Source organism: Anser cygnoides, chromosome 6, assembly GCF_040182565.1.
Source record: "Anser cygnoides isolate HZ-2024a breed goose chromosome 6, Taihu_goose_T2T_genome, whole genome shotgun sequence".
NCBI lineage: Eukaryota > Metazoa > Chordata > Aves > Anseriformes > Anatidae > Anser > Anser cygnoides.
Window position 1 is genome coordinate 36899469 of NC_089878.1, and position 16358 is coordinate 36915826.

A 16358-nucleotide genomic window follows, 5' to 3' on the forward strand; every position below is an offset into this window, starting at 1 on the left:
ACATACTCTATTAGTTTTATGTCCTTTTTATGCTGTGGTGCCCAAAACTGCACACAGTACGTGAGGGGGGGCCACACCAGAGCAGAGCGGGACAATCACTTCCCTCTGTGCGCTAGCAGTGCCATGCCTGATGCACCCCAGGATAAGGTTGACCCTTTCGGCTGTCAGGGCATGCTGTTGACTCTTATTTAACTTGCCATCCACCAGACCCCCCAGATCCTCTTCCATAGGGCTGCTCTCCAGCCGCCTGTCCCCCAGCTTGTACGTGCAGCCAGGGTTGCCCCTTCCGAGGTGCAGAATCTGGAACTTTCTCTTGCGGAACGTCATGCAGTTGATGACTGCCCAGCCTTCTAGTCTGTCAAGATCTCTGCAAGGCCTACGTGTGAAGGAACATGTAGTTCCGTAACTCTGTCTCTTGCCCCTCTGTCATTTTGGATAGTCTAAGCCCCTTACACTTCTTCACACTTAGCTATTCAGTCACAGATACCAGTAAAGTGTTAGAGGGCTGTAGATTTTCTTCATTTCTTTAGTCAACTACAGATGCTCCCAAATGAAGCTGTTTTATTTTATTCTCAGTGATTCCTTAAGTTAGACAGTTAAATACATGTATAAACAAGCAAGCATAGAACTGTATACAAGTCAAAATGAAAGTCTGATGTCAACAATTATTTTTAGCAGTATCACTTTTTTTTTTTTTTCTGTGCACTTGCAACAGTGAGAGTTAGAGAAAGATAGCAGCATGTAAGTAAGGGTGAAATGTAGTTTCTCATTACTTTAATGTTGTAGTCATTACAACAATCTTAAGGCAGTTCCTGTAATTTGATTGTGATCACCAAGAGAGGGAAAAAATAAGTATGTTAGATAAACACTAAAGGGTTTCCTTTACACAGAATTTCAGCAAGCACACTGTGATAATTTCGGGATTTTGTCCATTTACAGCTATGAATTCCAGTCAGCCTCATAAAATTACAGTAATATCAAATTATGTGGTGGATGAAGAACCAACCCAATGTTGTTAGAACTGGCATGATATCCCTCCCGCATCACAAGCTCTGGAAAAATATTCATGTGAATAGCTGTCATTCAGATATATTCTCTTTAGGACAAAAGAAGTAACTATATCATAAAGCCTTCCTGACCTTCCCTCTTAGTTGCTGTTTATAAAGTGGAACTTGCCCACGAACAACAAATTAGGTATTTTGTCACCGGAACAGCTTTGTTTTCTAAAAGTAGAAAATACTTTCATAAACAACATTTTGTTTTTGTTTTTAAATAATTGAAGATTGCATCACAATTCATTTTACAGAATACACTATTTGCAACTATCATCATACCCCACTGCACTGTTTCCTGAATGTTCCTTCAATTTTGCTGCTTTCTATATTAGGTCAGTGATTTAGAACTACTATACTTATTCTCTGAACCAGTTGCAAGACAAACTGGTAATATTAGTCTCATAAGAAAAGAATGAATATCAAAGTAAGATCTACCCTATTCATTTCAGATTAAGAACACTCGATACTTGCCTGAATCACAGAGCCATTTGCTGCTAATGCATCTTCCGTTTTTGCAAATAAATTGAGTTAATGGTTCACACGTTGGGAATTCTGTGAAAGTGTTCAAAAACAAAACTTATTTCATGTACATCATCTTTAGTGAGATTCTTTCACCCTCCTGCATGCATAAATTACACAAGTCGAATACATTATAAAAAACATCTGCACTTGCACTTGCCTGAGGCAATTTGGAAAGGAGGAAAAAGTGAGCGAAAAAGTGAGAGAAAAAAAAAGGGGGGGGGGGAAGGCTTTTAACAATAAACACCATCCAATACCTATCCTTCATCAATGTGGACAACTGAAGTGTATTATTCTGTGTCATATGTCATGGTCCTATACTCCCATCAGACCAGGCCTGTCTGCCATTAGTTTTATGACTGATACAAATTGAGTTTTCAGCATTTTTATTTATATAAAAATGGTTCCCCAATTGCAATAACTGCCAATAAAAGATAGGAAATAGAAGACTATAAAATTAGAAGGTTAAGTACAAAGTAAAAGAACAGTCAAGAAATAAAAGTTACTGCACAATGACATAATAGAGTGCAAAATTAAAATGTCAGTATTTACAATCACTTCCTACATGTATTCCTGCAAAAAAAAAAAAAAAGTAGAAAACACATTATCATTCATAGAGAGTCATCTATTACAATGAACTTTGTTTTTAAGATTGTGTAATATGCTTTTGCATAAAATGATTTTTTTTCATATTTCTTTTTCTTCTAAAACCAATGACAGCTAGGTATGCACATTCATACTATTTACATGTTAAGCTGTGCTTGTATCCATTCCATTTGGAAAATACAAGATCCACCTAACAAAACCTACAAATTTACAGGAAATAATCTGGAAGTTAAACTTGATTCAAAAGGAGTGTGGATGAGCCTAAACTCTCTATAGAGATGTTCAAGAAAGTAAGATTCTTCTCAGAAAGTGTTAGATACCTAACACAAACCAGAGACAACGATATTACCAATCCACTTGAACTACTAAAGGCAAGTTCTTCCTTCACTGAGGACTTCCTGGTTGGAAGTTCCGACAAAGAACATCCTAAATGCAACAGAAAGTAACATCTGAAATGAGGCATAGCCCTGCCAGCTACAACAAAACTGCCAAAAACTACAGCAAATCACCAAGTGGATTCCTCATTAGGTGTCTCCAGCTACATTAGATTGTTCTAGTGTTGTTACAACTGAGCTGAAATAAAGCTAAACTTCACAAAGATTTTGAGAATCAGGCCATATAATCACTCAGGAGTGAAGCGTTTTTCTGATCTTTTTAAACATGCTACATAAACATAGTATTTCTTTATAACAATAAATGAAATATTTAGTCAATGAGTCTCTGACTTAGATTTGCTGTCTCTTGCTGTCTTTGTTGCAGAAAATGTGCTATAGCTAACACAAAAGCTATTATTTTTATAGCAGCTCAGAGACAGTTTTAGCTTAAAAAAAAGTCACACCTAAAGCAACAAACAAGCCACATCAACTAGTAATATTTAGAGATCACCAAGAACATTGTAAGACTAAAGTGATTATTCTGCTTCAACACAAGAAAGAGGTGGGAAGAAAATTTAACACCAGTGACAAAAGTTTGTCAATCACTCTTAGAGAGTCTTTTGTTGTTAAACAAAACATTTGTTTCTTGGGGGAACACTTTACAGTGACAACCAAAAATCTGTTCTGATACAAATAATGTCGATGTTCAAGGATGATGATGTTTAACTATGATATATGCTTAGATGTTTTAAGCAAAACTGAAAGCATTTTTTTTGTATTATTAGCTGTCCCATAATTTTTTCTAAAAACTTAATCCTTATATTAAATGGCATTTTCCCCCTTTCCTTATATGAATGCCTTCATGACTTTATTTTCTTTATGTTTCTGTCTACATATGGCTTGTATAAAGAGACTGAAACTAATCAAAATGACTTGTGATTACCCTTACACATACACGCATATTGTGTCTCTCAGATCACCACAGTCTTTCCAAGGATGTTTTCCAGTATCTCCAATATTTACTTCTCAAACCTCCAGACTCTACAGCTCCCTCTTACATCCTGGAGGACAGACACAACACCACCCCTCGCTGTCACCTCCTGAAGCTGACTCACAGCCATCCCTGTGCTGACTGCCCAGCCGACACACAAAACAACAAAGGTGCCTCTTGAACTCACAGGGAACTTTCTGCACAGTGTAGACACCAATCTTATTTCTTTTTGCTATCCAGCTGTTCTGTAGAAGCTCTGTTTCTTTGATACTTTCTTTGCCTTTTGGTTATTGACTGCAAATGCCATGACAGGTAGACAAATGGACACTAAACACGATCTTAAGTCAGGTGAAAAATAAGGAGGGTCTTCAGGAATGCCATGATTCTTAGCAATGGTTGTATTTTAAGAAAAAAATATTTTTGATACTGGCATCACCTTTCCCATCCTGCTCACCAAAGCTATAGACTGGCATAAGTATACATAAGTTATTGAACCAATATAAGCCAAAAGTTATTCATAGCTGAAGACTGATGCAGGTAAAAAAACTATTTGTAATTGTAACTATTAAATACAAGATGAATTTTAAACTGTTTCACAAAAGAATATTGGAAAGCTAAATATTTTTGATGGCAGCAATGCCTTTACCCATTAGCCATCAAATTGTAAGGCAGAATGAAAAATCAAATATTTGACATATTTTACAATCACAGTACTCAGGCGTAAAAGAGCAAAATCCCAAAATATGGAACACAGGTAAAATTTGGCTAAACTGAAAGACAGCAGGTGAAATGATTGTTGATTAAATGATCTGAAGAAATATTCTAGATAAGCTGACAGGATATACCATACCAAACGTGAGGAGAACTTACAAAGATAATATTAATATCTATAAACTGACCACAAACACAAGGTATGGCCAGTCACAGAAATTATTACAGTATCAAGTGCCATGCTGTACCATTACAGAAAACATCGTAATCTGAGAGACTGAAATAAAGCAAGTCCACTGCAATCACCTTCTCTACCTCTGTACATGGCAGGCAACAGATCTTACTTGATTTGAAGCATGGCAATTAGAAGCCTACCTTAATGCATTTTCACTCACATAATGCTTTTGTTTTTTTTTTCAGCTTTATCAAATTTCTCATCTATTGATCAGATATCAAGTACTTTCAATATCAAACAAGTTTTTTTTCTTAACAAATTGTTAAAAAGTAATGAGAAACAAGACAAGAGAAAACAAGTTAATACTCCATGAAACATAACAACTATGTACATATAAAATTTTTGAAAGATCTTGAATGCAGTTATAAAAGAAAATAGCGCTGAAAATTACACATGGCCTTAAAAAGTAAAAATGTAAACTCAACTAATGGGTATTAGCTGATTGCCAGTCATGAATAATTGAAAATTAAACAAACTTAAAGGATTATGAATCAACACAATTTACTGATTGGATCCTACTCTATAGATTTTCTGGCAGCTGAGGACCTTGAGATTTATGTTTGTGGAGCACAGGGGTATCAGCCACTCTCATTTACATATTTACTCTCTATGTGCTTTTTTCTTGCTTTCCACTGGAAGGGCTTCATCGGTATTGAGATTTTTGCAGAAAAACTGTTATCAGTAACAGAACTCTAACAATGCTGAAAGTTTACATCAGTAAGAATTTTCAAAAGAGAAAAAAAAAAGGAAATGAAATCAATGATAGTGTTTTCATAGTTTGATTTTGATTAAGAAACAATGTATTTTTGTAACAGTGAACTAAGAATATTAATACATCTGAGAAAAAAATACAGATCTAACTACTAAGTATCCTAACAAATATAGTTTATATTTATTTATTTACTTCGTGTACAACCTATCACTTCACGTTTGCATGGTTGATGCTACGAAAATATTCTGTCTCAGCGTTCTTTCTCAAAAACTCTTGAAAAGTCATTCCAGAAACATGTCCTATAATATTGCAACACACTTACTGATCCATATTAGTAAGTGGATTGATTTACTAATCCATACTACTAAGTCAAATAATATCATAAATATTACCTTGTAAACAGGTAACACCCTGATACAATATTTTGCAGACAGCTCATTGACCTTTTTGCACTCAGACTCATGGCAGTTACCTGTGACCTGTCAAACAGATGAAGGCAGTCATGCTGACTTATAAAAACTTTAATTGCTTGGAAGCAGCTGATTAGAAAGAGTGCATCTCTCTTTGCAGTATCTCAGTAAAGCAGGAATCATCAGAGCTGCTAATAATTAGTATCTCATTATATAACCAAGAAAGATTCCATTTTCTGCAAAATAGCACATTGATTTATTGACATCAAACTATGCTGAGTGGGCCCAGGTATGCGGCTGAGATAAAGATCAGTTTATGAAGGTGACAGTATTTAATAATGGATTGTAAATTAGAAATGTATTAACTGATCTGCATATTTGGTATTGTAATTAAAAACTCGTTAATAGAATATGTAGTCTTTGTTTGGTTTATTTATTAATCAAATAAATTGTATTTGTCATTTCAGAAAGAGTATCTTCAGTTCATATAAAAAGAAAAAGAAGACCCCTCAGACTCTTTCTATGTGTCAGCTTGCATTAAAAGAGAACCTTATATATTGAACTTTCTGCAGAATAATTTTACCTTTTGCCAAGAGAAAATTCACTTACCACAGGATGTCATTTCATCAGTTTCATCTCCGCAGTCATCCTCCCTGTCACACAGCCACGATGTTGGAATACAGCGTCCATTCCCACAAGCAAACTGGTCAATCTGACATGTTCTTGCTGTCAAGACAAAACACTCCAAAAATGCAAGGGAAATGGACTAAATCTGTTAGGTCTTTTGGTGCATGTCTGTATGTAGAAGTTGCAAATCTAGATAGCATCTCCTGGCCTGGTTGTTCATTTTACTTTGTCTGACTAAACATCATTCACTTCCTTTGATTTTAGAGAAAATTGAGGTAATCTGCAGGACTGTGTTCTACCTCTGTATTGTATAATTCTTAGTGGTTTTCCTATGTTGAAGAAAACACTGTTTTACATGTAAATATACAAAACTAGGTGGTAGAAGAGCAGTAATACTTGATAAAATAACAGTGCTAGAGTTGAAATAAACAAAAAGCAGGGTATGAAAAATTCTAGCTTGTAATTGGAATTTTAAGTCTTTTATTTACAAACAGTATTTCATAAGATAAACAATGATTACTGAGATTCTTATTTACACAGAAAAAAAATCTAGCATGTGTATAACGTGCCTGGCTTTACTGTTCCTGGAATCTTTGCATTTGCAAATGTGAAACTGTAATGATTCATTAAAGTATACGATGTATGTCTTTTCTCTGAAGAAACAAAGATCATTAAATGAAATTATACTATGTAACTACCGAAATGGTTTTGAAAGTTGATGAATATCATAAATCATCAATCTAACATAGAAAGCTGACACTATTTATGTGTTTATTCAAAATGTGAACCTGTAACTACAATGCCAGTGATAATGACACAGACTTTGATCCAGATTTAAGCTTTTGAACTTCATCTATATGTGACTCTACACTTAAAAAAGACTCATACATTAGAAACCCTAATAATCAAGAGAGTACTTTTTCATTTGCTATATTCAATTAACCTTTCATTTTTCTTCACAAAAATAGCCCCAAACAAAATAGAATACAAGCTTAAAATAGTTCAAAGAACTATTCTAAATGTGAATAGTGTTTGACAGTGCAAAAATAAAAGGAAAAAGAACACAAAATTCAAACCACAGCCAACTGACACAGGGATGCAAAGCATGGTCTTCAGATCAGACTCTTATTCTGCAATCATACAGTTGAATATAAAATGATATCAAGATATATTACGATCTGCAGTAACACTGTAATGGTGACATGGACTTTACAGGCCTGTATTTGTGCTAGACATTTTTTTAGCCAGACCACACAAATAACAACCAGTACACAGAAAAGGAAAATTTAAATCAAGCAAACTGAGTTCGGGTACATGCTATCACTGGATTTCAGTTTAAAATGGCCATCAGCTTATTGATGTCTGATATTTTGTACATAATGACTGTTTAGTGTACACTACTGACCAGCAACAACCATCACTTCAAGATTTGGAACTCCATGATTTATTTTAGTGGAATTAGTAAACAATCTTCCTCTTGGTATTTCCTTATAAATCCATTACATAGTTAATAAATTGCAAATGCAAATGAAAACAATTTTCAAGATACCAAAAGGAAATTGAGTAAGAAGTTATGCTTTTGTCAGCATAAAATAAAATTTACTCATCACAGCATGTTAACAAACAATTCTAACTGCCAAAAAAGATTTAGTGGGGACAAGTATGCAACTAATTAGTGCTTTGACAGTCAACTTATATGGATAGATTAAGTGCTGAATTACTTTGGAAAGCACAGTCGAGCACAAGGATTAAGTGAAACATAATTTATATTCCAGCCTTAGGTGCATCAACATCTGAATTAATTTAAAATGGCAATAATCAGATTACTAAAAGTAGACTGGTTCAGTTCAGCTCAGAGCAGTCCTGAATAGTTTATGGAGCTGGAATTAAGTAAAGTTTTTACCTGCACAGGTTTTATTTGATTCATCTTCATTATTACCACAATCATTAGCTCCATCACAAAGCCATCTCTTGGGAATGCAGCGATTATTTTGGCATTTAAACTGATTGTCAGGACAACTATGATTGACTGGGAAAAGAAAAACAGAAAAGCATTTCTCCTAAGAAAATGATCAGAAAAGCAACTGAAAACAGTGTATTAAATTGTATTTAATGATGATGCAGTTAGCATGGTTATCATTGCTACAATATAAAAATAGTTCAGCAATGCAGTCAATAAAAAAATTGAGTACTTAAACATAAAAAATACATAGTAAAGAACTTCCTATTACACTAGTGTCAATATGGAAATCCTCTTATAATAATGACTAAGTGACAAAAGGTAGCAGCATCTTATAAGTACAAATGAAAAGACATCAAAAGTGAACAGACAAAATTCTGTTTCCAAAAAAGTGCAAATGCAAGGTTTATCCTGCATGCCTCTAATATATTATAGATGAAACGCCTGAGTTTCACATTATTTGAGCTACAGCAGTTAATACAAGCTGAAAATATAATGATAGCCACCCAACAACAGTTCCGTTTCAGGCTACATTTGGTACATGGAAACGTGAAGTTGAAGGTTTATCAGAGAATTTCATCACCTGAGAATTTCAATAGGCTTAAAACACAAACGATCCATAAAAGAACTTTTATTGCCCAGCTGGTAACCTAGTAAACCTATACCATATACATGACAGGGTACATGCGTGGGAGTATGGCACTCAAATGACCTGGACTGGATGCACATATCCATCACATTTGTTAAAAAATGTCATCTCTTGTAACTTGCATTATATAATACTGAAAGATATTTGCTTAAAATCATCTTGAACTGAACAGGAAATTTTACATTTTTTTCAGTGTACCCAGGTCCTAATCTGAGGTTGGACAGGGCTGTATATTTTTTCCAAAATAAAAACAAAAACGTTGAAATATAAAGGAAAAAAAATTGGGATTAAAACAATTTTTAAGAAGTAATGCAGTAAAAATTGATCCAAGGATTTATGTCGCAAAAGGTAACAAAAACTGGTAAATTGTCGGATCCATTGTTTGCCATCAAGCTCACATTTATGTTCTGTGTAAATAACATTTGGAATATAAAATCCTCAAATATATATACATAACATATATAAAAATTGACAGTGATTTAGGTATAGATATATGGCAACATGAATAAAAACATCACAGGTATCAAGAGAAAGGCAATCTCACAATAGGTTTAAAATGACAAAAGCAAATATTTCTTGAATGGCAAACACAGGTAACTGAACACTTCTCTCACAAGTCAAGTTTATCGGCAGCCAGATATCACCAAATTTTTATTATGTTACGCTAAGGAAAAGAACAAATATGGCTCCATCTATCTCAAAATTTAATTGTATACATAAATACTTTAGCTATCTTAAAGTCTAGTAAAGTTGAATTCACCAAAACTAGTTTAAACCATACATTACATACATCTGATTAAACATGTTAATTTCTAGGTAACCTATACATAGATGTTGAATAGATTTGTCCCTCAACAGAAATCACTGACTTTTCTGTAAGCCTGGGAAATTCGCTACTCATCATTGAAACTATCTATCTAATTTTTAATAGAGGGGTAATTTTTTTCTCTAGTACAAACACATGGATGCTAGGGGATTATGTCTAACTAAACAAATTTCAGATACCTTTTCTTTTAAAAGTAAAGGACCAAACACTAATAAGTATTTTAAAATACTCAAGACTACCTTAATAATACCTTAACGTGAGCCACCTGAGCGCATGCCCAAATTCCAAAATGAGATCCAAGACATTCATGACATGTTTGGAACATTAAGTATGGATCTAAACATTCAGTATGCCATGCCTAGACAGAATACGTTTCTTTTCAATTCACCTAAAACTAAGTCAGTACAAGTCTATTTATTTACATGGAATGTAAGTATGGGAGAAGGAAGGCAGGCAGGTTTCTTAAAAGCAAAAACAAAGAGAAGCAATACAAAATGTTAATATTGGCACAAATTAGAATATGAGTAGCACAAAAAGAAAGATCTGAGTGCCTTGTCTTGATGGCACTCCACAGGTCGTCAGGGTATCAGAACATCCCCATACAGATTCTCAAAACATCCACGTAAGGAAGAGAAGGGGCAGTATATAACCAGACAGAAAGAAAAGGCAGGCTGAAGTCACTGACTGAAGATACAGGGAATGTACAGAACAGGAGTGGTGCTGGAAGACATTCCAATAAAGAGACAAAAGACTATCAATGTCAGATTCTTAAGGGCAAAGATGAAACATTCAAGAATCCTCACAGGGTTCCAGGAAATATGTTGAGTATTCAACTGCCATTACGGCTTGTCATCCACATCATTCACAAATAATATTGGTAGACTACAGGGACACGTGCTACCTGAGAAACTGGGAACTGGAGAATGAATATGAGTGAACTCAGTTCTCAGTTTTGATTTAAAATAATAACGATCCTCTGTGAAGTCTAGCATTAGGCTTTGTTGCATTAGTAGGGCTTTGCTGCCACAATATTTCTATTTCCTTAAAAAAGGATGTCATTGAGTTTCTTTATTGTTTTAATCCGTGTAAAATGAGGTTTGCAAACTGAAGCGCATATAAGCAAAACAAAACAGAACACCAAAGGGAACAAAGATGTAAATTGCTAAGCGCATATCCAAAATACTATACAACAGTGAGCAGAGATTTGAGCAGGTTATAAAATGTGTTTGAAAAGATGCACGTTACTGTCAATGGCCATATATACATCTCCTTTTTACTTACCAGAGAATTTCAGGTGTCAAAAAGTAAAATACGCTGCAGTGTAAAAGTGACAAAAAATCTGGTATTCAAGAGTGAAAAAGGTATCTCACAAACCTGTTTTTGCTAGCTACCAAATATCACTGGAAGAAGGAAGACTTTGAAAGCACAAAAATTATGTAAATACTGCTGACCTCCTTTTCCAGATGTGACAAGTATGTATGTTCTGCTTCTTTTATGCTAATAACAGGGTCTGTTATTAGCAGATCTTGCTCATCTACACAAGAGCAATAAACTATACACAGTTTCAAATGCTGGGTTAAAAAAAATAATAATAAAAAAATAAAAATCTCATGTTCTCTTCTACCTACTCAGCCATCCACAGTCTCTTTTTTAAAGTTTAACATATATCTGGAAACAAATGGTATTTAAAATGAAAGGACATCTTGCAGGCTTATCCTTGACATTTCAGTAGCTTTTATCTTTGACCTTTCTACCTATTCTTCCTATTGAAAACAACACAGAGTGAGTGTGATACTAGTAGCACATGAACCCTTCATGAGTGTTTTGCGTGGAAGGTGCAAGAACACTTGAGATAAAGATTAATTAATAATCTGAGCAAAAAGGTATTCCAAGTTGTATTACACTTACAAAGCAACCTAGTTTGCAATATGACTGGCAAATAAAACTGCTATCACACGTGATGAAAGTAAAACAGGAAGATTTTTTTTTTTTTAATCTGACTTTATTATTAGAGACATAGATATTATTTTTAATGGTATTTAAGCTTTTGCATATATATATTTAACGAGTGTGTATTCTATTCGTAACTGCAAATAATTCAGGCTAATTAAAAAAAAATCTATTGAAGTTACTATAGCAACTGTTGAAAAGGGATTACTGCTATCATACTGGACTCTTTAACTGTATGTCACATACAGGTTTGGGACCAGATTATGATTTCATTTATATCTGTATAAATCCCCTAAGTATTATGAGCTTTGATCAATGAATTCATCTAAATTACACTAATTTAAATGAGAATCAATTCAACTCTGCCAAAAGATTTTCCTTCTTATTCTTTTTATTAGTTGAACTCCTTATTTAAGTATAAGAATGCTTTGTATTATATTAGTAAGCACTACAATTCAGATCAACTGGACAAATGTCTTGACAAGAATTATGACTTAAATCAGTACAACTACTACATGGAGCTATCAAAATACATAAATGCAGGATAAAAGAAAAATTGTCTATGTAACAGCCACGCAGAAAAAGACCAAGGGATTACAAAGGATGACAAACTCAGTATGTATCAACATCAAGCCTGTGTGAAACAAGCAAGATTTACCTAAGGATATATAAACACCACTCTCAATCCTCACAAACAAATTCTCTCAGCCTCATCAGGTTCATAAAGACCTCAGCAGAAGTACATACATCCAGTTTTGGACACCCAACCCCAAGGATCATTTGACAATGTTCAATAAAGAGCAAAGAAATCTAAACAAACTAATAAACAAAACAAACAATTTATTGTGAAAAAAAAATAACAAAACAACACATTAGAGTTGTTTTTTTTTTTTTTTTTTAGAGAGAAAAGACTGAGAGACCATGACAGAAGTTTTCAGACAAAGAGAACAATGCTTCACAGTAGAAGAGTTCATCATGTCTACAATTGATAGGAAAATAAATAATGAATTTTCATTTCTGTAAAGGAGACTTGGTTTAGGGAAATGATCTAATGATAGAAATAGGCAAGCATTGCAACAAACTGAGGAAGGAAAGAGGAATTTTCACAGCTGCAACTCTCCTTTCCAGGAATGACACAGATACATAATTGGTATGCTTTCTACTATTTTCATTTCAACACTGGGACTCTAAAGTAAAGATAACAACAATACTATAGCTCTACTGAAACTGAATTTTTAAAGACAGATTACATCTTGCTATAACTGGAAGTATTGCATTCTTTCTTCTTAAATAAATAAATAAATAAATAAAACATTACAGAATCACAGAATACTTGAAGGTAGGAAGAGATTGCTTGAGATCACCTCGCGCAATCCCCCACTCAAGCTGGGTCAACTAGAAGAGGATTCCCAGGACCATGCCCTTTTGAGTTTCAAATATATCCATAGACGGGCAATCCATTGCAGAGTTTGACCACCCTCCCAGTATAAAAATGTTTCCTTGTGTTCAGATGAAATTTCCTGCTTTTCAATTTGTGTCTATTACCTCTTGTTCAGCATGTAGGCACTACGGAGATCTGTCTGTCTGTCATCTTAATTCCCTGCCATCAGGTACTGTACTTAGCCTTGAACTGCCTACCAAGGCAGCTGCCAAGGTGAGGCTGACCCAGCTTAAGAAGAAGGTTGACTAGAGACAACCTGAAGCCCCTTCCAACCTCAACTACTCTATGACCCTATTCAAAAAGTGCAATAATGGGAAACCAAGCAAAATATCCCTAAACAGAAAGAATTAGAAATGACAATACCAAAATCAAAACCAGTATGACTGACATACTCCTCTTGTACTAAGCTATGAAACTAGTACATGAGTGTCATTTAAAAATACTACTATTATTATATGCAAGAAAATGAAAGATTTACATAAATAACTTAAGGATATTGCTTGTGCTTAATACAGATGTATTATTTTGTTTCCAGATTTTTAAATAAAGTATGAAATGTGGGTTAAAATTTAAAAGAATACATACAGCAAATTTCAGAATGTTCATCACTGCCATCCAAGCAGTCATCATCCCCATCACAGCGCCAGCGATCCTGGATACAGCGCTTATTGTTGCACTGAAACTGTTCAGCTTTGCACAACTGTGGTAGCACTTCTCCCTGTTTAACTAGGAAAAATATTCCAGAAGCACATGTGATTTATCAGCTTGATAAATACAGAATGCAATAGTACCTCTATATAAATAGATACTATTTTTTTTGTTAGCACTCTTCAGAGGAGTTTTTAGTAAACTTTGGATTTTTTAGGTAATTCCTCCCGAAGCCTGTAGCAGCATGCAGACCTGAGTGTGTAGTTGAGGTAATGTATTTTTAATAAATGGAAGAACAGAATATGCCACTCATAACAGAATGGCAATCTTTTTTATTTTTTTTTTTAATTGATGCATAAGATGATAGTGTAAAGATACCAGTTTAAAATATTGTAATGCCTCACTGACAGTGAAAAGAAAATATTCTTACAGACAATCCAAAGTCTGTTGCACACTTAAGGGCTAGAAAATGATTACTGAAAAGCTGATTCTTGTATCTAAGCAACAACTCAAACACCTGCATTATGCACTGGTACAAACTCAGCAAGTAAAGGATAAAATTCTATGGCGGCAGATTTAAGTAGCAAGCTACAAGCTTACTGGTAAATCCAGACAGACACATTTCTCAACATAAGGTTCAGAATCTTTAGTGTGTAAAATACAACACATCACTCTATGACCCTATCAGGAACACCAAAGTCTTTGGAAAGAGCTGGGCACTGAAGTCAGATGGGAAAAAAGGAGGAAAGATACTTCATTGAGATCTGAAAGTGTCTAGCCTCTCTCTAATGCTAACATTCCATCTTACCAGTGCTAAATCCTCCTTCCAGTATTTTCTGCTAAAAAGAAGAAGTTTTCTTTAGCAACAGAGATGTCTCTGCCAGCCATGCATTTGGGTCCAGTTCAAGGTAATTGTAAACTCAATAATGTTCATCATGATATGAAATAATCCTTTTGCTTTACTCAGCTCTACCAGGTCTATAGCTGGAGAGCTATGTAAAGTTTTACACACTACACTTCAAGAACTAATGAATGAGATCAAAAAGATCAAAATTTTAAGTTACAAAATGTTGTGTAATCTTTTTTTTTTTTTAATGCATATACTATCTGACATTAACCTTAATTTTAAATCCCATATTTTATTATGAATATTATTGGTGTTTCAATGAAGATATCCAAGGAAGAGATGAAAGGAAAAGATGGCAAATTTGCATAGCCTATGTAAGGACATATTATGTAAATAAATATCTGCTTGATGGATTTTATAAACATCTTGAGAACAAATATTTTCTACGCCTGATTTCAGCTAAAGATATTAAGTCCATGTAATAATCTGAAACCAGTTCATATAGATTATTACCTTGAAATTTTCTTATATTTCTGATATTTTGTAAAAGAGGTAAGTGAAATATTTAAATCCTTTAACACATCAGACATTTTAAAATATTTTCCAGTGAACTCTTTAAAAAGCTTACTTGTGCAAGTTGTACTGTTTTCCTCCAAAAGCTGATTATCAGCACAGGCACAAACTCTGCCTCCAGGAATGGCTAAACAAAGAGTACTGCAACCTCCATTGTTAACACGACATGCATTATCACCTGTAAAAGCAAGAAAAGGAACTTTAAAACTAACAGCCGTGCTAGAACAAGTTTTGTTTATATATTTGTTTTTATTTTTATTTTTTGAGTATGTAAGCATTTGAAGATCCTTTTACTGTTATCCTCTCCATTTAGGGAAACATTATTCTCATAGTTTGTTTACTACAGCTTATAATATAAAAATAATTTCAGATACAGGTTGCAATACTTGTAAGAATAAAAAGCAATTACATCATTAGCTCACAGCATTCTATCTCACGTTTTAGGAGATGAATAAACGTTGGAAACTATTTAATATGTCACATCTACATGTGATGACAGATTGCCATGAATGTAGTAGTTTTAAGAAATCCAACAGTATATATAGAAATGGTCTGAATTATAACGGCAGTTGCACATGTTCAAACAATGTGACTACAAATGCAGACTAAGAAAAAAAAGAGAAAGGAAACAGAAATTAGAAGTATAATGAGATCACGGCAGACAGAATTCAATGCAGACATTACACTACTCTTTGATGAACACATCTGCTATTTCTTTGCTTTCTTTTCCCCTGTTGTTCCTTCCCAAAAGCCATATGCAGTTCACATGAAGTTACTGACAGCTGTCAGGTGTTCTAACAAGCACTGCTGCATACTGGTGATGATACTGTGAAAATACAGCTGAATTTTAAGCCTGGTGACAAGGTACCTGTGAGATGTCCTGTAAACCTAAAAAAAAACCTGCACCGTTTTAATATACTGGCTATTACAGCTGAGCAAAGTACATCTTAAAGTTGTATCTGTACTAAATAGCATTGGGATAAATGGTGACATTTCTATTTTGTTACTTTTTCGATTAATGTACAGGATCAAACATTACAGGACTGCAAATATCTGAGGGTCTCTAATTTTCTGTAGGAACTGTGGGACAGGAAACACTGTTCTACTTGTACGTGTCAAAAATGATAGCCCAATAGGCTTGACATTTTTCTTTTTGAGATCTATAAAGATATTAATATTTAACATAGTCCACTTTTAAAACAGCATTTTACTTATACTCATTCC

General features: G+C 34.2%; 1 protein-coding gene across 11 annotated transcripts in view; it reads right to left on the reverse strand.

Annotated features, from left to right (window-relative positions):
- LRP1B (LDL receptor related protein 1B) overlaps positions 1 to 16358 on the reverse strand; it is a 681046-nt gene that overhangs the window by 228551 nt on the left and 436137 nt on the right. For 10 of the 11 annotated variants that reach the window (XR_010832147.1, XR_007162924.2, XM_048062804.2 and 7 more), the window contains exons 15-19: positions 15190 to 15312; positions 13652 to 13792; positions 8144 to 8269; positions 6223 to 6339; positions 1527 to 1607 (exon numbers count right to left, since the gene is read on the reverse strand). Coding sequence is in view for 9 of the 11 variants with exons in the window: in XM_048062804.2 (XP_047918761.2) it covers positions 1527 to 1607; positions 6223 to 6339; positions 8144 to 8269; positions 13652 to 13792; positions 15190 to 15312 (588 nt within the window). In the remaining 2 variants the exon portion in view is untranslated. Of the gene's footprint in view, positions 1 to 197; positions 718 to 1526; positions 1608 to 6222; positions 6340 to 8143; positions 8270 to 13651; positions 13793 to 15189; positions 15313 to 16358 lie in introns of those variants that run through there. The other variant, XM_066999010.1, reaches the window with a different exon arrangement.